Source organism: Orycteropus afer, unplaced genomic scaffold (genome assembly GCF_000298275.1).
Source record: "Orycteropus afer afer isolate SDZICR_OR568_19922 unplaced genomic scaffold, OryAfe1.0 scaffold00033, whole genome shotgun sequence".
Classification (NCBI taxonomy): Eukaryota; Metazoa; Chordata; class Mammalia; order Tubulidentata; family Orycteropodidae; genus Orycteropus; species Orycteropus afer.
Genome location: NW_006921620.1, coordinates 3,646,990 through 3,667,747, shown reverse-complemented (window position 1 = coordinate 3,667,747; position 20,758 = coordinate 3,646,990). Strand labels below are relative to the sequence as shown.

At 39.4% G+C, this 20,758-nt stretch overlaps 2 protein-coding genes and 2 non-coding genes across 4 annotated transcripts in view; 1 reads left to right on the top strand and 3 right to left on the bottom strand.

The window, feature by feature from the left end:
* Positions 1 to 6,761, top strand: part of DIPK1A (divergent protein kinase domain 1A) — a 196,256-nt gene extending 189,495 nt beyond the window's left edge. The window contains exons 3-5 of the mRNA XM_007936050.2: positions 2,372 to 2,479; positions 4,817 to 4,993; positions 5,949 to 6,761. Coding sequence (XP_007934241.1) covers positions 2,372 to 2,479; positions 4,817 to 4,993; positions 5,949 to 6,761 — 1,098 coding nt within the window. The remainder of the gene's footprint in view (positions 1 to 2,371; positions 2,480 to 4,816; positions 4,994 to 5,948) is intronic.
* A 2,170-nt stretch (positions 6,762 to 8,931) lies between these two features.
* RPL5 (ribosomal protein L5) lies at positions 8,932 to 18,912 on the bottom strand. Its single transcript, XM_007936049.2, has 9 exons — positions 18,664 to 18,912; positions 18,549 to 18,608; positions 17,229 to 17,298; positions 16,835 to 16,950; positions 15,089 to 15,223; positions 13,508 to 13,710; positions 12,484 to 12,661; positions 9,556 to 9,644; positions 8,932 to 9,031 (listed from the first exon to the last, which is right to left on the bottom strand). Exons 1-9 carry the CDS (start codon positions 18,910 to 18,912, stop codon positions 8,932 to 8,934), a joined length of 1,200 nt encoding a protein of 399 aa, XP_007934240.2.
* LOC122149593 lies at positions 9,329 to 9,461 on the bottom strand. The gene has a single exon (XR_006163228.1). It is a non-coding gene; the product is annotated as a small nucleolar RNA SNORA66 (small nucleolar RNA).
* On the bottom strand, positions 12,749 to 12,843 carry LOC122149592. The gene has a single exon (XR_006163227.1). It is a non-coding gene; the product is annotated as a small nucleolar RNA SNORD21 (small nucleolar RNA).
* Positions 18,913 to 20,758: the final 1,846 nt, after the last annotated feature.

Here is a 20,758-nt window from a genome sequence, read left to right as displayed (position 1 = left end):
CTTCTTTGTGTGGACTCTAATGCTCTGTTGTCTCCGAGGCATTGTGACGTTTTTGTGTTTATATTTAATTGGTGATTATATGTTGGAGTGACTTGCCCACAATTTTTGTTTTCTTTGTATGTTCTTTATACAGGCAGGGTACAGTGCTGTGCTCCTCTATTCACTAGTTGACAGCATTTATACACTCACCACCTGTCTCTTTCCTTTGTCAGTCTCTTGTATGTCCTTGCTGACCCTGGCAAACAGAGCCTGTTCTTAGGTCCCTGGAATCCGAATGAGAATGCTACCACTTTAAAATCCAAAATGGTTGCCACTTGTAGACATTCAAAATGGCTGCGCCCTCAGTCACTTTAAATATCCAAAATGGTTGCTGCTTGTAAACATTCAAAATGGCTGCGCCCTTGATCACTTTAAAATCCAAAATGGCTGCTACGTGTAAACAATCAAAATGGCTGCACCCTCCAGACAGCAGGAAGTCCACAGCTCAGGTTGTATCCCTCCTTGCTGTTACCCTTCCTAGTCATAGGCCACCAGAGCAGTTTTCTCTGAAGCCCTTGGTGACCGGGACTGCTCTTTAGGTCAATTCACAGGTCCCAACACCACTTGGAAATATTCAGGCTGTTGGTCTCATCATAGTAGCTGACAGTCCGCAGCTCCAACCACCTCTGTACTCACTGTTTTCATTCAGTTTTTCCACTAGTTGCTGCCTAATCCACTTCCGTATAGTTTCTTTCAAAGCTCGGGGCTCCAGGATTATCTTCTGTATCTCTGTCAATTGGTTTTTCTTTTCTTTGTTGAAGAAGGTCTGTGTTGCTTGTCTGCCTATTCTTCCATCTTACCGGAAGTCAATTCTTCCATCAACTTAAGCTGACCTTTTTGACAAACTTTCCCCAGGTAAAAATCTTTTAAGAATCATACTTTTATTATTATTATTATTGTGGTAAAATCATTTGCCATTTCAACATTCTTCACATGTACAATTTAGTGACATTAGTTATGTTTAACATATTGTTCAATGATTACCATCTCCTTCCATATTCTTTTGATGCTTCCTGCATTGTTCATATTTTGCCCATAGAATCCTTCAATATTGCAACTCAAGGTTTGAATTTTTCTTCAGTTCTTTCAGCTTGAGAAATGCTGAGTGTGTTCTTCCCTTTTGGTTTTCTAACTCCAGGTATTTGCATATTTCATTACAGTACTTTGTCTTCTTGAGCGGCCCTTTGAAATCTTTTGCTCAGCTTTTTTATTTAATCATTTCTTCCATTTCCTTTAGCCACTTTCTGTTCAAGAGCAAGTTTTAGAGTCTCTTCTGACATCCATTTTGGTCTCTTCTTCCTTTCCTGTCTTTTTAATGACGTTTTGCTTTCTTCATGGATGATGTTCTTGATGTCATCCCACAACTCATCTGGTTTTTGGTCATTGGTGTTCATTGTGTCAAATCTCTTCTTCTGATGCTTTCTAAATTCACGTAGGATATAATCAAGGTCATATTTTGGACTTGTTTTTAATTGTCTTCAGCTTCAACTTAAACTTGCATATGAATAATTGATGGCTATTCCTTGATCAGCACTTGGCCTTGTTTGAACTGATTGTATTGAGATTCTCCATTGCCTCTTTCCACAGATGTAGTCAATCTGATTCCTGTGTATTCCATCTGGCAAGGTCCACAGGTATAGCCACCATTTATGTTGTTGAAAAAAGGTATTTGTAATGAGTAAGTCGTTGATCTTGCAAAATTCTGTCATGCGATCACTGACATCATTTCTATCATCAAGGCCCTATTTTTTAATTACTGATGATTTTTGTTTCCAATTTTTGCATTCAATCACCAATAATAATCAGTACATCTTGATTGCATGTTTGGTCAATTTCAGACTGCAGGAGTTGGTAAAAATCTTCAGTTTCTTCATTATAGCCTTAGGGTTATATTGTTACCTTATTTTATCATTGGAATCTTATTAGCATTGATAGTTTTATTTTCTCTCTTGTTTGTGATCTCAAGGATGTCATGATGATAAAGTTAATCTTTTTTGTTTTTAAAAATAAATTTTGTTTTTATTTTTAAAACCAGAATCATTTTTTAAAATAGGGCATCTGTATTCCTGGACTAAGTAGGTACCACCCAACTTCAGACTGTGTTAAGTGGGAAAAATAGTTTAAAAATTCTGTGCACAACCCAGTAGGAATGAGTTCTTTCATCATCATGTAGGTAATAAGTGACAGAGTTTGGATTCAAATCCAAAGTATGAGATCTTTTCATCATACAACTTTCTCTGAAAGATTATAGATATCTCTTTATGGTGTCTTTATTACGTTTCTTCTTATAAACATTTTAATACTAACTACTTTTATTTGTTTATTTTTTTAGTGTGACAAATACAAAACTGGAGTTATCGATGGGCCTGCATGTAATAGTCTTTGTGTTACAGAAACTCTTTACTTTGGAAAATGCTTATCAACCAAGCCCAACAATCAGGTATGGACACTATGAATAAACATTCCAAATTGATAGTGCTCTCTTCATTTTACATTAAACTAAAAATGTTATTAGAAGAATTCTTGAACCAGAGCTTTAGGACATAATATATTCCAGACACTATCTTAGTTACTAGGGAAACAATGGTGAGTAAGATAGCCAAGATTACTTCCCTTATGAACTTCACATTCTCTCAAGATGAAAAGCACAAATAAACAAATCAAACAAACAAATCAAACATTTAGTTGATAAATAAGTAAACATTTATAGAACACAGCTTCTTCTATAAAGGAGATACACAAGGTGGAATGATGGAGAATGCAGGAGAAGGAGATGGTAGAGATGTAGTTTAGAGAAAGTGATCAGGGAAGACCTTTCTGAGACAACATTTGAGCTAACACCTGAATGGAGAATTAAACTATAGGCACAAACAAAGGACAAGATGAATTAAGTCACATAGGAAGAGCTACAAGCTAACATATGGCTAACATAATGGAAAAAATTACCTCACTTACCATAAAAAAAAAATAGGAATAAAATCAATAGCATGCTTTCAAACTAAAAGAAATACAACAAAACCTCAGCCTTGTTTGTCCTTGGTCAGTGGAGTGTTGCATGATGTTTATGTGCATCTGTTTTCCTTGTTTCCTGTTTTCCAATGTAAATAAGCATTACTCTTTAGAAATTTTAAAGCAGTTTTAAAATTGGCAGTCCTAACATGTTTAAGAGGATTTCTGAAATAGAGTTTAATTTTTGAGTGTTCTGGTAGCTTAGTACCTAAGGCATTTGACTGCTAACCAGAAGGGTGGGTTCAAACCCACCAGACACTTCTAGGAAGGGAAGGCTGGGCAATCTACTTCTGTAGTGATACTGCCTTGAAAACCCAAAGAGGGGTCGCTGTGAGTTGAATCCGACTCCACGGCAGTGAGTTGTTTTTTGTTGTTGTTGTTGTTGTTGTTTACTACATGCCCAGCACTGTTTGATGCACTGGGAAAGATAGTGCAGAGCAAGGCAGACAAAGCCTGTCCCCTTATGTGACTTATGCTCTAAAGTGGGAGAAGACAGATAATAAATGAGTCAACCGATTACGAAACGATTGTTTCAGACAGTGCTAAAGATTCAGCGAAAATAAAATAGGCCAATGTGTTAGAGAGTAACCTTGAGGTGGAAGAAGGATCTATTCTGGGTAGGAGTGAGGAAAGGCCTTTCTAAGATATCCTCTGAGCTGAGACTTGAATGATGGGAACTAGGTGACCACATGAAGATCTGCATTCTAGGCAGATCCAACAGCAGGTAAAGCAGGTCATGAAGCAGAAACAAGCTTGGTAGTTTCAAGGAACAGAAAGATGACCATTGTAGCTGGGACTTAGAGAATGAGGGAGTAAGTGGTTCAGTATTAGTTCAGAGACATAGGCCAGGACAGCTCATGTATAACCTAACAAGCAGTGATAAGGACTTTGGCTTTAGTCTAGTGGAGAATCTTTTGAAGGATTTGAAGCAGAGGAGTAATATAATCTGCTTTAATTAATATGCTTAGTATGATCCAACTTGTTTTTCATATATTAGTAAAAGAGATACCCTAGCTTAGTGGTTAAGACCATGCCTGAGCTTTGAGGCTGGACTGCCTAGGTTCAAATATGCTTTGCCATTTACTGTTTTGACTTGAAAAGTTATTCTACCTCTCTCTGCTTCAGTTTCTCCATCAGTAAAATGAGAATTGTAACAATACTTTGCTCATAGTGTTGCTACCAGGATTAAAATAATAAATCAGTAGATCATAGCACATAATAAGCACTATACATAATGTTGGTTTGATAGCTAGGTAGTTAATAGTGATTAGTCCTGGTGAGTAGCATTAGGGACATGTGGGAAGCATTTGCCTTCACCTTACAGATCCTTCTGTGTAGTTTCACTTTTAGAATATGTTAGGCATGCATTACTTATATAACTGGAAAAAATAATTTAAGGAAAAAAGCTTTGGAATATAATTTCAAACTTGCAGTTTGAAAAGAAAATCATAGTTCGACTTTGTTTTTGTTGTTGTTTTAATAGGAGAGGAAACAAAACAAAACAAAAAAAAAACTCACTGCTCTCGAGTCAGATCTGACTCATAGCGACCCCTCCTTGGGTTTACAAGGCGGTATCACTATAGAAGTAGATTGCCCAACCTTCCTTCCAAGGAGTGGGTGGTGGGTTTGAACTACCAGCCTTCTGGTTTAGCAGTGAAATACCTTAGACACCACTCCACTAGAGCTCCCTAAAAATAGTGGTATTTGTTTTTTTTTAAAGAATTTTCTACTCAACCTAGTGCATAACTTGTCATTCTTTTCCACATAGATGTATTTAGGGATTTGGGATAATTTGCCAGGTGTTGTGAAATGTCAGATGGAACAAGCACTTCATCTTGATTTTGGAACTGAATTGGAACCGAGAAAAGAAATAGTTCTATTTGATAAGCCAACTAGGGGAACTACTGTGCAGAAATTCAAAGAAATGGTCTACAGTCTCTTTAAAGTAAGTACATGCAGTTCCCATGTTGCTTGTGTGAAGCAATACACTTTTCTGGTAAAGTTAGCTGGACCTCATCCTAAGCCATAAAAATACTGAGATTTTTTAAATCTGTATCAAGGACTCAATCCTGATGAAATAACTCAAAGAACAGAACAGAAAAGTGTGTGCTGGAAGATGTTAACTTTATTTATAATAGCTAGAAATGTCCAGATTTGAGGGGGGAGATCATTAACTATAGATGGATTGCTGCATAGTTTGATATTGTAACTGACACCCATCAAAAGAAAATGAAAGTATTCTGTTGCAAATTATATTTAAAATTTTAAGTTAATATACATACAACTGAAGATTAAATAGAAATATACAAAAATGAAAATAGTTTGGGGAAGAATTTTTTTCTCAATTTTGATTGTTTTTTCACTCACAATCTTTCTTTTCTTTGGCCACTTTACATTTTTCAGACTATCTTTATTCCAGAAAAACTTAACAGGGAAAAGCTTTTTGACCTCCATTATTGGAACAATATGACTTGAACAAAATAAATTTGTTAATGTGATTACCTGCAAAATAGGAGAAAATAGTTTTCAGTTGGTCTGAGTACATTGCACTGCAGTTTGAGCAGAATGACTAGAATATGGAGTAATTACTTAGTATCCTTGTCAACTATATTTATCTAAAGGGTGTGAGAGGTCTAGGGTAGTTGGGGCAGCCATTTCTAAATAAACAAATACATTTAGTGAAGTGGACTTCATTCACTACAGTTACATAAAACATGGCTCTAACTCACTGAGGAAGCATCATAAATATTTGAAGATGTAACATACTAAGTAAGTTCCTTTGTGGAGAATAGCAGCAAATTACTAGTGTAGTAACAATGCTCATAAAGAAACTTAGTGTTACATACAAAATATGTTTTCCATTCCTAATATATAATTCGCCAAATTTTTATCTTTATTAGGCCAAATTAGGTGATCAAGGAAACCTCTCTGAACTGGTTAATCTCATCTTGACGGTGGCTGATGGAGACAAAGATGGCCAGGTTTCCTTGGGAGAAGCAAAGTCAGCCTGGGCACTTCTTCAATTAAATGAATTTCTTCTCATGGTAATACTTCAAGATAAAGAACATACCCCCAAATTAATGGGATTCTGTGGTGATCTCTATGTGATGGAAAGCGTTGAATATACCTCTCTTTATGGAATAAGCCTTCCATGGGTCATTGAACTTTTTATTCCATCTGGATTCAGAAGAAGCATGGATCAGTTGTTCACACCATCATGGCCTAGAAAGGCTAAAATAGCCATAGGACTTCTAGAATTTGTGGAAGATGTTTTCCACGGCCCATATGGAAATTTCCTCATGTGTGATACTAGTGCCAAAAACCTAGGATATAATGATAAATATGATTTGAAAATGGTGGACATGAGAAAAATTGTGCCAGAGGCAAACCTGAAAGAACTTATTAAGGACCGTCACTGTGAGTCTGATTTGGACTGTGTTTATGGAACGGATTGTAGAACTAGCTGTGATCAGAGTACAATGAAATGTACTTCAGAAGTGATACAACCAAACTTGGCAAAAGCCTGTCAGTTACTCAAAGACTACCTATTGCGGGGTGCTCCAAGTGAAATTCGTGAAGAATTAGAAAAGCAGCTTTATTCTTGTATTGCTCTCAAAGTCACAGCAAATCAAATGGAAATGGAACATTCTTTGATACTAAATAATCTAAAAACATTATTATGGAAGAAAATTTCCTACACAAATGACTCTTAGTTCATTTTGACATTGTTAACTATTATAGGCAACTTCTAAAAGTTTTAAGCATTTTTAAAATGGCTTCTGATTCAGGTTTCCCTGCCAGTTACTTACACAACTCCTTTCCCCTGGGTCTAGTGAAGCCATCATGTTCAAGTAAATGTGATGAAATGGCAGGTATAGAGGATCAACAGGTCCAAAAGATTTCATTCCTGCCATTTTAGCTCACTTATATTTCCCAGTGCATTCACTATATAACTACTTCAACTAATAACTTAAAAAAAGACATGCTGTGAAAAATCCTCATTCCATAAACATCAAGTGAGAGTATTTTGTAGATTTGTAATTGTTAGCCATAATACCATTGCTGGAAACATTATGTTTGCATTGAAGCTGCTCTTCAAAAAAGAAAATTTATACATCAATTTACTAAAGTCTTAGCATGGTAGTTTGCACATTAACAGAAATTAAGACTGCCAAGCAAGTAAGTTAACTCCTTTATAAACAGATGTTGGGTTAATAGCATGTTTGTTGTATTATACACACATTTTTAACCTCAATTTAGGTATCAGTTGTCATGTGTGATTTCAGAATGTTTCAAGTGGCTTTTTAACTGAGCCCCTTAAAATTCAAAATTCTGTTAAGTATTCCACTTAACAGTATCTAATTGCCAATTTTACAGCCAAATCTAGGTGAGCTTTCAGTTCTCCTAAAGAAATTCAAAGGGTCCATCTCAGTAAAAGTAACCAGGCAAGCCCTTCACAATTTTTAAGACCAGAGACCCAATCCAGACCTACATATCCTGTATTTGAATTAGGGAGAAATCAGACATCTATGAAATAAATCACAGAAGACACTTTGGTGACATGGAGTGCAATCCCCATAATGTAGAACAGCTCTCTTCCCATTTCCTCCCTGTGGCTACCTTTTCCTTCTTTCCTATGCATTCCTGCTCTCTGAGTTATCTCCCATAATTGTTCTAAGGAGTATACCTACCTGGTGTCACTGTACACCTTATATGCCTGTTTGGCTGAAAGCCACAGTTCAGTTTCAGGCCTTAAGGGTAACTAGGAGCCATAGTTAGGGGTTTCACCAGTCTCTATCAGACCAGTAAGACTGGTCTTTTTAAATCATCTTTTTGTTCCACATTTTACTCCCATTCTATCCACGAACTCCTATACTGATCCCTTTCCGAGTGGTTGACAGCGGCAGCCAGGCATCATCTAGTTCTGGTTTGAGTCATGTAGGCTGAGGTTTGCATGGTCCACTAATCCCTTGACTGCTTCCATTGTCTTTGCCTTTCTTCATTCTTCTTTGCTCTGCACAAGGAGAGACCAATTGTTGCATATAGATGGCTGCTTGCAAGACCTGAGTCACTACCAAAGTAAGATGTAGAACAATGTGCACTTTGTTATGCCAAGTGAGCCTGATGTGTAACCCGCAACCATGGTCCCAAGCCCACAGGCCCAACAACTTGCTCCAAAGGTCTATTATTTCTTAAGAGGCATGTAAATTTATTAACATTTTTTCCATGTGAACTTGATACAAAGTTAATACTGCTCCCCACTTCATGTTATTTTCATATGTATATTCAGATCTGGCATGTACTTCTCAACATTGCCATAAAATCAAACATCTCCTTTTGCAAAAAAAGACCCAGCATTTTCTGTTCAAAGGTTTCATATGAATGTGGTAAAGCTATGTGTCCTTTACCGGACAGCGGACAGCTTTCTGTCAAAAAAAAAAAAAAAAAAATTAAAGCCATGGATTAACAACAGTTCAAGATTATATACTCTGAAGGTACTTTTTCTTCCCACTAATCATCTATTTATAATAAATGGATGGAAGAATTATTTCCAAGTGATGGCTGATCTGTTGCTTGTCAGACTGTAGGGAAAGCTGTACCTCTTAAACCTACAATTTGAAGGAGGTAACTCTTGTCAGGGAGAACAGAATCCCAAATAACAGATGTGTACTTTGTTGGAGTTAGCAGGCTGATGATAAACTTTTTCTGGAAAAAGCTATACTCATGCCGTGGAGAAAATAAATGCCAACTCCTCTGCTTTACACATCAGGTTATTTCCTATAGTTTCATAAAAAAGTTAAGAGCTTAACACAGATGTAACTGCTTGGTCAATAAGTTTATTGTCTTTTTCTGAAAAATCTTCATAGAAAACTGTGGTTTGGTTTAGCTTTCAGCAGCCTTCTCCTGAGCTCTGAGGAAGCTTGCCTTCTTCTGAGCTACCCGATCTTTCTTTTGGGCAAGAGACATTTTGGGACGATTCCACCTATAAAACAAAACCAGGAATATATAAATACTTCAAATCATAACCCAAGAGGATAAAGAACATTTCATTTCAACTGCAAAAAGACCAAGACTTTGTAATCTGCTACAGGTGAATAACCCAAGTTCCAACACATATATTTTTCTAGCTTCTACTTCCTGTGATGCTCTATTAACCACACAGGGCCAAAAATCAAAAAGTGTACTAATAGTGCAATGCTGAGATGCCCTGAAGTGTTACTTCTGAAATAAAAAAACTAACAGAAACCAACTCATCTTTAGGTAGCCTCCTCAAAGCAGTAACTGTATTAGGATAGAATGGGCCGCCTCAGTAGTTCCTGAGGGGAAAACATTTCTATCACCACAATTACTTTAGCAAACCTGGTTCCCCTTGCTTCTGCAACATCATGCAGAGCTAGTGATCGAGTTTGCAAATCTTTACTGAGAATATGACCCACCAGATGAAAGGGGGCAGTATGGGAATCACTCCCAACCTTTCCTCTTGCAAAGATCACAACAGACACGTACCTCTTCTTTTTAACGTCTTTCTTCGGCTTCTTTTCATAAACTGGATTCTCTCGTATAGCAGCGTGTGCTTTCTTATACATCTCCTCCATCTGAAACAAAGGAAAGCAAACAGTACTTGGTTTCATTTCACATGCCCTAAACAATGTTATTGTTGTTCGTATATGCCGTGGAGTCGAACCTGACTCATAGTGACCCCTCCTTGGGTTTCCGAGGCAGTATCACTACTGAAGTAGATTACCCCACCTTCCTTCTGAGGAGTGGCTGGTGGGTTTGAACTGCCAGCCTTCTGGTTAGCAGTCAAGTGCCTTAGGTACTATGCTACCAGAGCTCCTAATGTTGTTCTAGTTGTATCTATATTCTACTACTAGCTCAATTTTGTCCTCCTAAAGCAGATTTTCTACCTTAGATGAGGCTTTCTAAAATACAGCAATTAACACTATTTGTGAAACTTAAGCTTATTCAAGAAAAATTTGCATGTATCTCTGAAGAGTTTGGCCGTACTTCTGGACTCACTTGACACTGCTTAGTGGTACTGGATACTGACCTTGGGGTTTCAACAAGCAATTGCCAAGTTCTTTTCTGTCCTCTCACATTCCCCAGATTCACATTTTACAAAAATTTCTGAAAGTCCAAGTTCTAATACTGCATACCAGTAACCTCATACACCTTCCACTACCAGTTACTAGTATATCAGGTCTCTCTGGAACAGAAAGAGATCTGGATTTTCCTAGAAAACCCTAAAAGGTTATCTCATTAGATGTCTGAGTCACTTTGTTTCAAAATTCATCAAAAGACACTGTTATAACTCTGAACTGTTCCAATTAATATACTCCCATACCAATGACTAATGATCTTATAAAAGATGAGAGTCATGCAGAGCAGGTATAAAATGCCTAGGTGCTCATTATCAAGATCCAGTAATTATTTTTTTACCATTTGCCTTCAAGTCGATCCCAACGTATGGCGACCTCACGTACATCAGAGTAGAGCTGTGCTCCAGAGGGTTTTTCAATGAGTGATGTTTTGGAAGCAGATCTCCAGGCCTTTCTTCCAAGGTTGCCTCTGGGCAGATTTGAAATGCCCGCCTTTCGGTTAGCCATTTGAGCTCTACCCCATGACTCCTAAATTATTTCAAGTCCCTAAAGAATATGTCATGGTCACCCTGTGTTATGAGCAGAACTAAGAGCGCCATAGGGTTTTTCCTGGGTGCTTTCCTTCTTTATGGAAGCAGGTTACCAGGCTTTACTTCTACAGCATAGCTGGATGGGTTCAAACCACCCACCTCTCAGCAGTTGAGTGCAAACTGCTTGTACCACCCAAGGACCACAAATGGGGTTGCCATGAATCGGAACTGACTTGATGGCAAAGAAATCAGTTTGTTTTTGAAAAATGTGCTGGGGGCAGTAGTAGAATTCTCACCTTCCATGCAAGAGAAAACAGTTCAAATTCCAGCCACTGTATCTCAAGTTCAGCCATCCCCTACTACTTGTCAGTGGATGTTTATGTGTTGTAATGATGCTAAAAAGGTTTCAATGTAGCCTCCAGACTAAGACAAACTAGGAAAAACTGCCAATAAAAACCCCTATGGATCACAATGGTCTGATCCTTTAGTTACATGGGGGTTGCCCTGCGTAAGGGGACAACTTTTAAGGCAGTTAACAACACATTTATAATGTAACAGGTAAAAATGTAAGCCCGTAACTACCTAAATCCCTTTTGAAAAAGCCAGTTTGTCTACCACTTTTCGCACTGTTACAGCTATTCATGGTGTTTAACTAACCCACCCAATCACTTCAAATACATTAGGCACACACAAGGAAAGGGACACCACAGATAAAATTAATGAGCTAGCTTAAGAAGTACTTAGCCAAACAGCAGACCTGCTTAAGTATAGCAGTATACAGAAAAGTATTAAGAAATAAAAATCTGAAAGCACAGACTAGGAGTTTTAAAAAGAACTGAGCAAGTGTGATAAGAAACAGCAAGATATGGCTTAGGAAGAAAAATGTAGCAGGCCAAGTAGGAGCAGTCAACAATAAAACCCCCAAACCAAAGTGTCATCAGTAGCAATATTAAGCAATTTACTTATATCAAGCTTTGTGAGTATTCCTTTGCTACCTCTAATTTTGGTGCCTTTCCTATCTCAAAAACTCAAGCAATGTTTTCAGCCCTAAACAGTATCTTAAGCATATGAACATATCATCTTTTATCAGGTACAACTCAATTTTTAAAAACAGATTTTCATAGCCAAAGCCGGGCTACTACTATCACTATGCACTAACACAAAAGAACATAACAATTACTTGATATACCATCTGTTGATTTATATCCAAAAACCAAACCAAACTCACTGCCGTCAAGTCAGATCGACTCATAGTGACCCCTCCTTGGGTTTCCAAGGTGGTATCACTACAGAAGTAGATCGTCCAACCTTCCTTTCGGTCAATTTATATGCTATTTTATAATTGCATTAGGTCAGTTCAAAACATAGAAATTTACTATGATGAAAAGAACCTTCCCTCCCTATGGCCTCAAAATTGGTGAAGTTTAACTAGCACTTCATATTGAGAATAGTTTGTAACTACGACCAAAGGAATGACATTATAAATAACACCAATTGCCTAAAGCCACCAAAAGGCTGTAGATGCTTGAAGCTTGCCATACTTCAAAATCTAAGATTCCTAAAAAGCATGTTGACAAATCTAGCTTATTACTCACACTAACCTACCTGACTTGTTACTAACATCCTAATTTTACATCATTTCATTTCAAACTAAAGACAGCTTATGTGAGTGGATCTGTACCTACAGACATACATATTCAACTTCCAACTGCTAACCTGAAATACATAAGAATATACCCATCAAAATTAGTAAACTTAATTCTACAAATCAACCAATATAGGCATTTTTAGGTAAAATTTTTTACCATGTCTGGAGTTACATTGTTCTTTATGTATTGAGAGAACTGTTTCTTGTAAGCATCTTCATCTTCTTCCATTAGGTAACGCATATAATCTGCAACATTTTGACCCATGATATGTTTCCGATGTACTTCTGCATTGAATTCCTTGCTTTCTGAATCGTAACCAGGGAATCGCTTGGTACTAAAACAAAGTTTTCCATATTTTAGTATATATTGACAGAAATCAGTTCACTAGTAGGAATTAATTTCATTCACCCTATATAGATTAGCTGCCATCAGTCCCGTCTTGAAACAATTAACTGCATCACATACAACCAAAGGAACAACTATGACTGTTCAGTTAGTGGGATATCATCATTCAGCAGCTAATCTCCAAATAATAAAATTATTTCCACACCTTTAAAAAACATTCAATGTACCAAGACTTCCCCCACTATAAAATTAGTTTTCCTACATTAGAACTTGCTCCATAATCCTAGAATTTCTCAGTGGTACCTCAGGGTACATGGAATGAGATGACAGCCATTAAAATTACTGAGCATGCTCTCTGGTATACTTGCATCTAATTTTTTTAAAAAACATTATGGAATTTATAAAATACATTAACTCAAGTACCAAAGGAATTGCAAATTAAACCAGATTTTTAAGGTTTAGACTTGTGAAACACAACCTACTTAGTTCACAAGAATAGCCAACAATCTTATTTCAAATCAAAACTTTAGGAAATCTTTCCTAAGTCTTTTCTCAGACTCTTTCTAACCAAAATTAAGTGCAGAACACGACAGTTTCAACTCCAGCTCTCCCACTTACTGGCTCCATGACCTTGGACAAACTACTTTTATCTCTGAGCCCAGTCTCTTCATTTATAAAACAGGTTACAATTCCTTCCTACTCTGCCAGGTTCCTTTTGTGCAGTACCTAGCATATAATGGACATTTAATAGCTGTTACTTTAATTTATTCAGTAATCTCAATCAAAGTTGGAAGTACGGGAGTCTAGGTACTAAAGCCTTGAATACTATCATTACCTGTGAGGGATAGACAAGCCTCCATCCACAGCTCCCTTCAGAGCCCCAAAAACTTTATTCCCAGTAGTAGTTCTGGCAAGGCCTGCATCCAAATAGCAGGTGAAGGCACCAGGCTGACCATCAATGCTTTCCACATTATATTCATCTCCAGTTACCTCCACTTGGCCTTCATAGATCTTGTCCATACCAAACCTATTGAGAAGCTATAAACAAGGAAGCCAGGCTGAATACCTGTCAATATATTCAAACAGCTCTAAAATTAAAATACCTCCAGTTAAAACTCATACCCTGTAACACCTGGGGAAAAAAATCCTTCCAATTCATCCATTCCTTTATCCCACTCTACTTCTAAAATTTACCAAATTTTAAATGCTACAAAAAAAAAAAACTTCAGACATTCGACTTTACCCACAATTTTGTCATGTACTCTCTTTACTATGTGTCCATACTTGATTTATGAAATAATCAAAATATGAATGTACAACACTTAATTTGTTAGATTTACTCTAGGTAATGTCCCACATTTATATAGTCATACTTGGCTATAATAATTCAACAATATGACATGTTACCACATAGTTTTATTTACTGTTTAATAAAATCCTAGAAGATAGTTTCTGGGCTACAAAAACACCTTTTGTGGCTCTACTCTCTAATGACACTGCGTTACCTTGGGCCACTCTTCTACTGGTACACTGCCATCTAGCTATAGTTTCCAAAGTGATGCCTTTCCACCAAGTTGCTCCCATATATAATGACAATGTTTCCCAAACACATTTATAATCAAGGAAGATGTGGGTCCCCAACACTGGTGCATATACTTGACAACTCCATTGCAAAACAAGGTCAGTAAATGACAAAACAAAAACTTGGCAAAAATCACATTTTCATGCCCCTTTCTGCAGAATACTGCATATAGAATTTTTACCACTTCCAGTTGAAGATATATGAAACAAGAATGCATCCCTCCATCAGTGCTGGCCCCTAAATTTAAGACATTGCTTCTGAAATGTACGTAAGTCACTTGGACATCCTATTAAAAAATTCTGAGGATGTGGAGTAGAGCCCACAATTCTGCCATTTCTAAAGTCGTCCCAAATGATGCTGATGGTCAGAAGATTTACACTTCTGAGTAGCAAGGATCCGTGCTGTCCAATAAGATAGCTACCAGCCATGCATGGAAATTCAAAACTGAGTTAATAAGAATTTAGTTATCAGTTCTTCAGTAGCACTAGTCACATTTCAAGTGCTCAAGAGCCATAACAGCTAGTGGCTACCATATCAGATAAAATCTACATCTTCCAATACTGCAGAAAATGCTACTGAATAGCATGGGTCTAGCTTTATCCACAAGCAGTGCAGAAGGCAGGAAGACAACCAACCACTTCTCCAGGTTAAGAAAATGCACTGCCCTTGATTCAAACCTTGTATTATAAAATCATCCCTTCTGGTGCTTTATTAGCCACAAGGAAGAGTAGGTTCTCCCCTGAAGCCACAGCTGAGTATTTTATCCATGAACGAACATCTTACAAACAGTGCCAAGCTCCAAAGCTTGTCAATCACAAGTGATCTTATACATACCCTGCGGGCCAGCAGCAGGCCAGTACAATATGCTGCAGCATAATTTGTCAGGCCAACTTTCACACCATACTTTGGAAGTTCGTGAGCATAAGCTGCACAGACTATCATATCCCCTTCTATACGGGCATAAGCAATCTATGGTTAAGAGAAAAACCAGATTAGTTTCATTGTTTCCGTAATTATCTTAAATGCCTTCTTTTTAAACAGGAACTAATAATAATAATAATAATAATAAAAAGAACACACAAACATGGACTAGATCTCTACCACTTAAAACCTTTTATATCCATCCACCTCCAAGAATTTATGGCTTGGTCAACTACAGCAAGCAGGTGCATGAATTTGTAAATGTTTGACATATGTCACAGTATGTAGGAATAAGATTACCAAGTAGCTACTGAATAGTAAGACATATTTGCAATTATATTGCAATCCTAAAAAGACTATTAACTGCATTGGCTGATAAATTCAAGAGGCACTTTTAAAAAGTCAAAAAAGAATTCCCAATTATCTCCAACACCATTTCAACTAAATGTAACCAAGTCCAGCAAGATTTCGGGGACCTAACGTTCAGTTAAGGAGCACTGGTGGCACAGTGGTAGGCACCTGGCTGCTAACCAAAAGGTCAGTGGTTCAAACCCACCAGCTGCTCCACAGGAGAAAAATGTGGCAATCTGCTTCCATAAGATTGTTGTTGTTGTTGTTAAGTGCCATCGAGTCAGACCTCATAGCGACCCCTCCTTGGGTTTCTGAGGCAGTATCATTACAGAAGTAGCAAGTGCCTTAGCCACTATGCTACCAGAGCTCCCTCCATATGTAATCCATAAGATTACAGCCTTGAAAATTTTCCTCAGGGGCCAATTCTATTCTGCCCTTTAGGGCCATGGTGAATTGAAATTGACAGCAACAGGCTTTTAGGTTTTAATGTTAAGTTATCTAACTTGAGTCGGAAGACACATACAAAAATCAGTATGCCCCCCAAAACAGGTATGGGTGCCACATACAGAGACTCAGTATATCAACTACCAAATGGTAAAAAGCCCAGAAAATTAACTCCCAGGAACAAATTGGCACTTTCTGGAGATACATTCTCATACATACCAATTTATTAAAACTGTATTTCAAATAATAAGGAAGAATGAAAACTACCTTGTTGTTGTTAGGTGCCTTCAAGTCAGTTCCAACTCATAGTGACCCTATGTACAACAGAATGAAATACTGCCCAGTCCTGTACCATCCTAAAACCTTCACCATGTTACAGCTAATTGTTGCATCCCCTGTGTCAATCCATCCCATTTTCACTGATCCTATACTTTACCAAGCATAATGACCTTCTCCAGGGACTGGTCCCTCCTGATAATATGTCCAAAGTATGTGAGAAATCTCACCATCCTCCCAAGAACCACCTGAGTCTCTTTTACCACTCACAACTACCTACCTATCTCTTCCTTGAGCTCAAAGCAGAGTCAGGACTGAAACAAATTTTATTATTCTACTGGAAAAAGGATGGCTAAGAACCTTCTACTTTCTCATATTTACCCCCTCACCCCCACACATACAAAATAGTAAAGAATCATTCACTTACTGAACAATTGTTTTCAGAATGCCAGGCACTAGACTAGATGCCCCTTCTAATCCATACATCATGTGCTGGTTTCTCCCCCAAATATAACATCTCCAGCATAGTTAACTGGGAAGGTTGGAGAGAGGTAACCATCCATTGCTCGGATCTAGAATACAACTTACCTGGCAAATGATATCTCTGTTTGTTACACGAACTATCATCCTGTATTTGGGTGTGTTGTACTTATTTTTATCCTGGATTACCAAGCGTTTCCGTGCATAGTAATCAGTTTTACCCTCTGAAAGAAAAAATAATTAAGACAACTCCACTGCAGAGTTGTTGTTGTTGTTATGTGCCGTCGAGTCAAACCCGACTCATAGCGACCCCTCCTTGGGTTTCTGAGGCAGTATCACTACGGAAGTAGGATTGCCCAACCTTCCTTCCGAGGAGTGGCTGGTGGGTTTGAACCGCCAGCCGTCTGGTTAGCAGGCAAGTGTCTTGGCCACTATGCTACCAGAGCTCCCACTGCAGAGTAGATGATTATATATTTTAAACATTATGAAAAACTGGCCATACCTCGTCTTCTTCTAAATTTCACTTGGTATCTCTTGAAGTAGGCCTTGTTCTTGACAACTTTAACAAACCCCTTTGAGAAAGAAAACCTTGATAAATGTTTTAGCTCATACTTTTGACATCTAAGTTAGCCATGTAACCAAGTTAACACTTTAATTCCAAGAGTGAGCTGTTCATCCAGACAACTGTCACTTTGTCAACTTCAGTGTTTCTCGAACACCTGATAAGGACACTTCTACTTTCAATCTGCCAGACTGATAGTTTTATAAAACACAATAAAAATCAACCACTGGGGAAATGGAATGATAAAAAACAAAAGCATGTAAAATACAAGCCTCGACTTTTTATTAAATTCAACAGATAAAAAAATTGCTATCGGTCTGCTTTTAAGTTTTTAAAAACTTGTGTTTCTGTACTTGTTCCAAGGTCGAGGGCCAGCACCGATCCTTGTGCCAAAATCTCCTAAGCACTGGTCCAGACAGCAGTCAATGCTGTCAAATAACCAGTCTACTCTGAACACTAATGTCCCATTTTGAGAACCTGACCTCAAAGAAGCGCACTCTTCCCTCACACTCCACGTACATCTTTAGAAAAGGGTAGGAAGCTGACCTACTTGCCACAAAACTCAACTGAGAAAAAGTAATACTCAGCAAATACTTGCCATTAAAATGTCACTGACTCTCAGCAACATTCGCTTCACCCTACCCCACCTTTGGGGCCCCATTCTAATAATCACTAAAAACTGGAGGCTGCGATGGACTAGAGGTAAGGAGAGGCATCCCAAACTAAATGAGCTTCCTTTCGAAGCCCAGATGCCAATGCCCCACGTTTCACTGACTGGCTTGAAAGCTAATTCCTCGGCTCACTGGCACAGGCTCTCTGAACCAAGAACCTCCGACCCCGACGCTCTCCAAAAAAAAAAAAAAACCCACAAAACAGTCAAGGGTCAAGCCGGATCAGAATGACACCCCTCTCCCAGACTTCTGCTATCCGAGGCCGAACTGCAGTCTCCCTTGCCCAGCCACCAACTGATGCCACCTTCTTAAGAGTCGACACTAACCCCACAGCTTGTCTACCAAATTCAACTCCCTCCCCAACCCACTGCCCCAGTTTTCGCTCCCCTCCTTCGCCAACCCCTCCCCCAAGTGGCGGGTAGGCGGCAGCCATTAGGCCACGCTGGGAGCTGCGGCCCGACCGTGGCAGAGTCGGCAATCTAATTCCATCTGGCCTCTACGCCGCGCGACACGGGCTCCAGACTACCGTTCGAGGAAGTAGAGAAAACACTCGTGCTTCTGAAGTTCCAAGATCTAGGAGCCCACTCACCATCCTGCGGAACAGAGACCGGCGTCCGCGGCTCGCCACAGACCTGCAGACCCAGCAGCTCTACGGGGGGGGAAAAGGCCGAAGCCCGTGCGCAGGCGCAGTATGTAGCACCGACGATCACGCAAGCGACGTGCAGAGGAGCAAACGCTCCGGTTGCAAAGCGTGCGACGTGCTGTTCCCTGCTGGCGGGAGGGCGAAATGCCGATTTTCCCTTCACGACCAATTCCCAAGGCTGCAAGTCGCTACGCTCTTGATCCTGGCGTCTGGCTGAAGTTCCCACAACGGAGAGCCAGGAGCGGTGAGCAGAAGTAAGGAGAATTACAAGAGACTTTCTCTTTTTGTGCTCCAAAAAACTCCCTGCCATAAAGTCGATTCCGACTCATAGCGACCCCCTTTGGGTTTCGGAGGAGGTAAATCTTTACCAAAATAGATTCGTTCCGCGGAGCAGCTAGTGGGTTTGAACTGCCAGCCTTCTGGTTAGCAGTTAAATGCCTTAGGCACTATGCCACCAGAGCTCCTTTCTTTTTGTGCTAGGTAGTTTTTTTTTTTTTTTGGTTTTTCTTTCATTACATATTATTTTGTATACAGGGAGGAAAAGTTCAAAAGTTAAATAGAATGAATATGCTCTATCTAGAGTCTCCTTGATACTTCAAGGGGTCTACCTCCAAAACTACTCATTCTGGTTTAGAGCCCACCAGGAAGACTTACGTGGGAACCCTAAGCCTGGGTAAGGCGCCCCTTCTCTGCACTCCCGCAGCACCTTGGTACTTCCTTCAGCCCACATTAGGCTGCAAACTCCCTGAGGGGAGGCCCTGACTTCAGGCTCAGTTTTGAATACCAGCACCAAGGACAATGCTGACATTTAGTAAGAGCTAGGTAGCTCTGGAGGAGCTCTGGTAGCATAGTGGCTAAGGCACTTGCCTGCTAACCAGACGGCTGGCGGTTCAAACCCACCAGGCACTCCTCGGAAGGAAGGTTGGGCAATCCTACTTCCGTAGTGATACTGCCTCGGAAACCCAAGGAGGGGTCGCTATGAGTCGGGTTTGACTGGACGGCACATAACAACAACAACAGGTAGCTCTGGGGGAACTCTGGTAGCATAGTGCCCAAGGCACTTGACTGCTAATCAGAATGCTAGCGGTTCAAACCCACCAGCCACTCCTCGGAAGGAAGGTTGGGAGGTTGGGCAATCTACATCTGTAGAGATACCGCCTTGGAAACCCAAGGAGGGGTCACTATGAGTCGATGGCACACAACAAACAACAGGTAAATATTTAGCTCTGGTGGCGTAGTGGTTGAAGCACTTGGCTACTAACCAAAGTGGTCCCAACTCACCAGCCACTGTGGGAGAGAGAAGAGGCAACCGGCTTCCTTAAATATTTACAGCCTTGGAAACTCTATGGGGCAGCTCTACTCTGTCACTATGAGTAGGATTTGATGGCAGTGGGTTTGGTTTTTGTTTGTTTTAGATAAATATTAGGACCCCTAGTGGTGCAGTGTCTAAGAGCTCCGCTACTAACCACCAGTTGCTCCAAGGGAGAAAGATGTAGCAGTCTTCTTGGGTAAAGATTACAACCAGAAACCTTACGTGGCAGTTCTACTCTGTCCTGTAGGATCTCTGAGTCAGATGGCAATGAGTTTGGTTTTGGTTTTGGGTATTTGTTAAGTGATAAAGAATTACTGCTCACTCTTCTTGGCTCTCTTTTATCTCCATCCTCTTCCCTGATATTCCTTTTTCCCCCCTCCATCACTCCAAGTTGGTTGGCTTAACTTCTCTTAAGTCTTTTCTTTCTTTTTTAAAAAAGCTATTTGTAACTGAGAGAATGAGTCATTCCTCTTTCCCATTCCCCACAAATAGCCTGGATAGACCCAATGACCCAACCAACCAAAGAAGCACCACAAGAGAAAGTATAGTATTCCTTCACCCACAGGTGGCCTTTAGGCTTCTGCATGGTGTGGTAGCTAAGGTTATGTGTCAACTTGGCTGGGCCTGGTTTTGAGCGGTTAGGCAGCTGAATGCAGTGAGGTTGGTATTCAACTTCACGGTGGAATCTACTGGAGCAGCTGAGTAGCTGCCTTAGGGATGTGATCTGCTTCCAGTGTATAAGGAAAAGTGTTGAGAAAGGTCTGCAGCTTTTGGCACTCTTGAATCCTGCATGTAGCCAAGTCGTCGTTCAGCAGCCTGCCATGTTGTCTATTGATCTTGGGAC

Coding starts and splice junctions, on each gene's coding strand:
- RPL5 (XM_007936049.2), bottom strand. CDS start 18,912: ATGGCAGGGAGTTTTTTGGAGCACAAAAAGAGAAAGTCTCTTGTAATT. Junction 13,711..15,088: donor GCCTGCTGCTGGCCCGCAGG/GTATGTATAAGA, acceptor CCTTGTTTATAG/CTTCTCAATAGGTTTGGTAT. Junction 9,645..12,483: donor ACAATGTAACTCCAGACATG/GTAAAAAATTTT, acceptor CCTTTGTTTCAG/ATGGAGGAGATGTATAAGAA.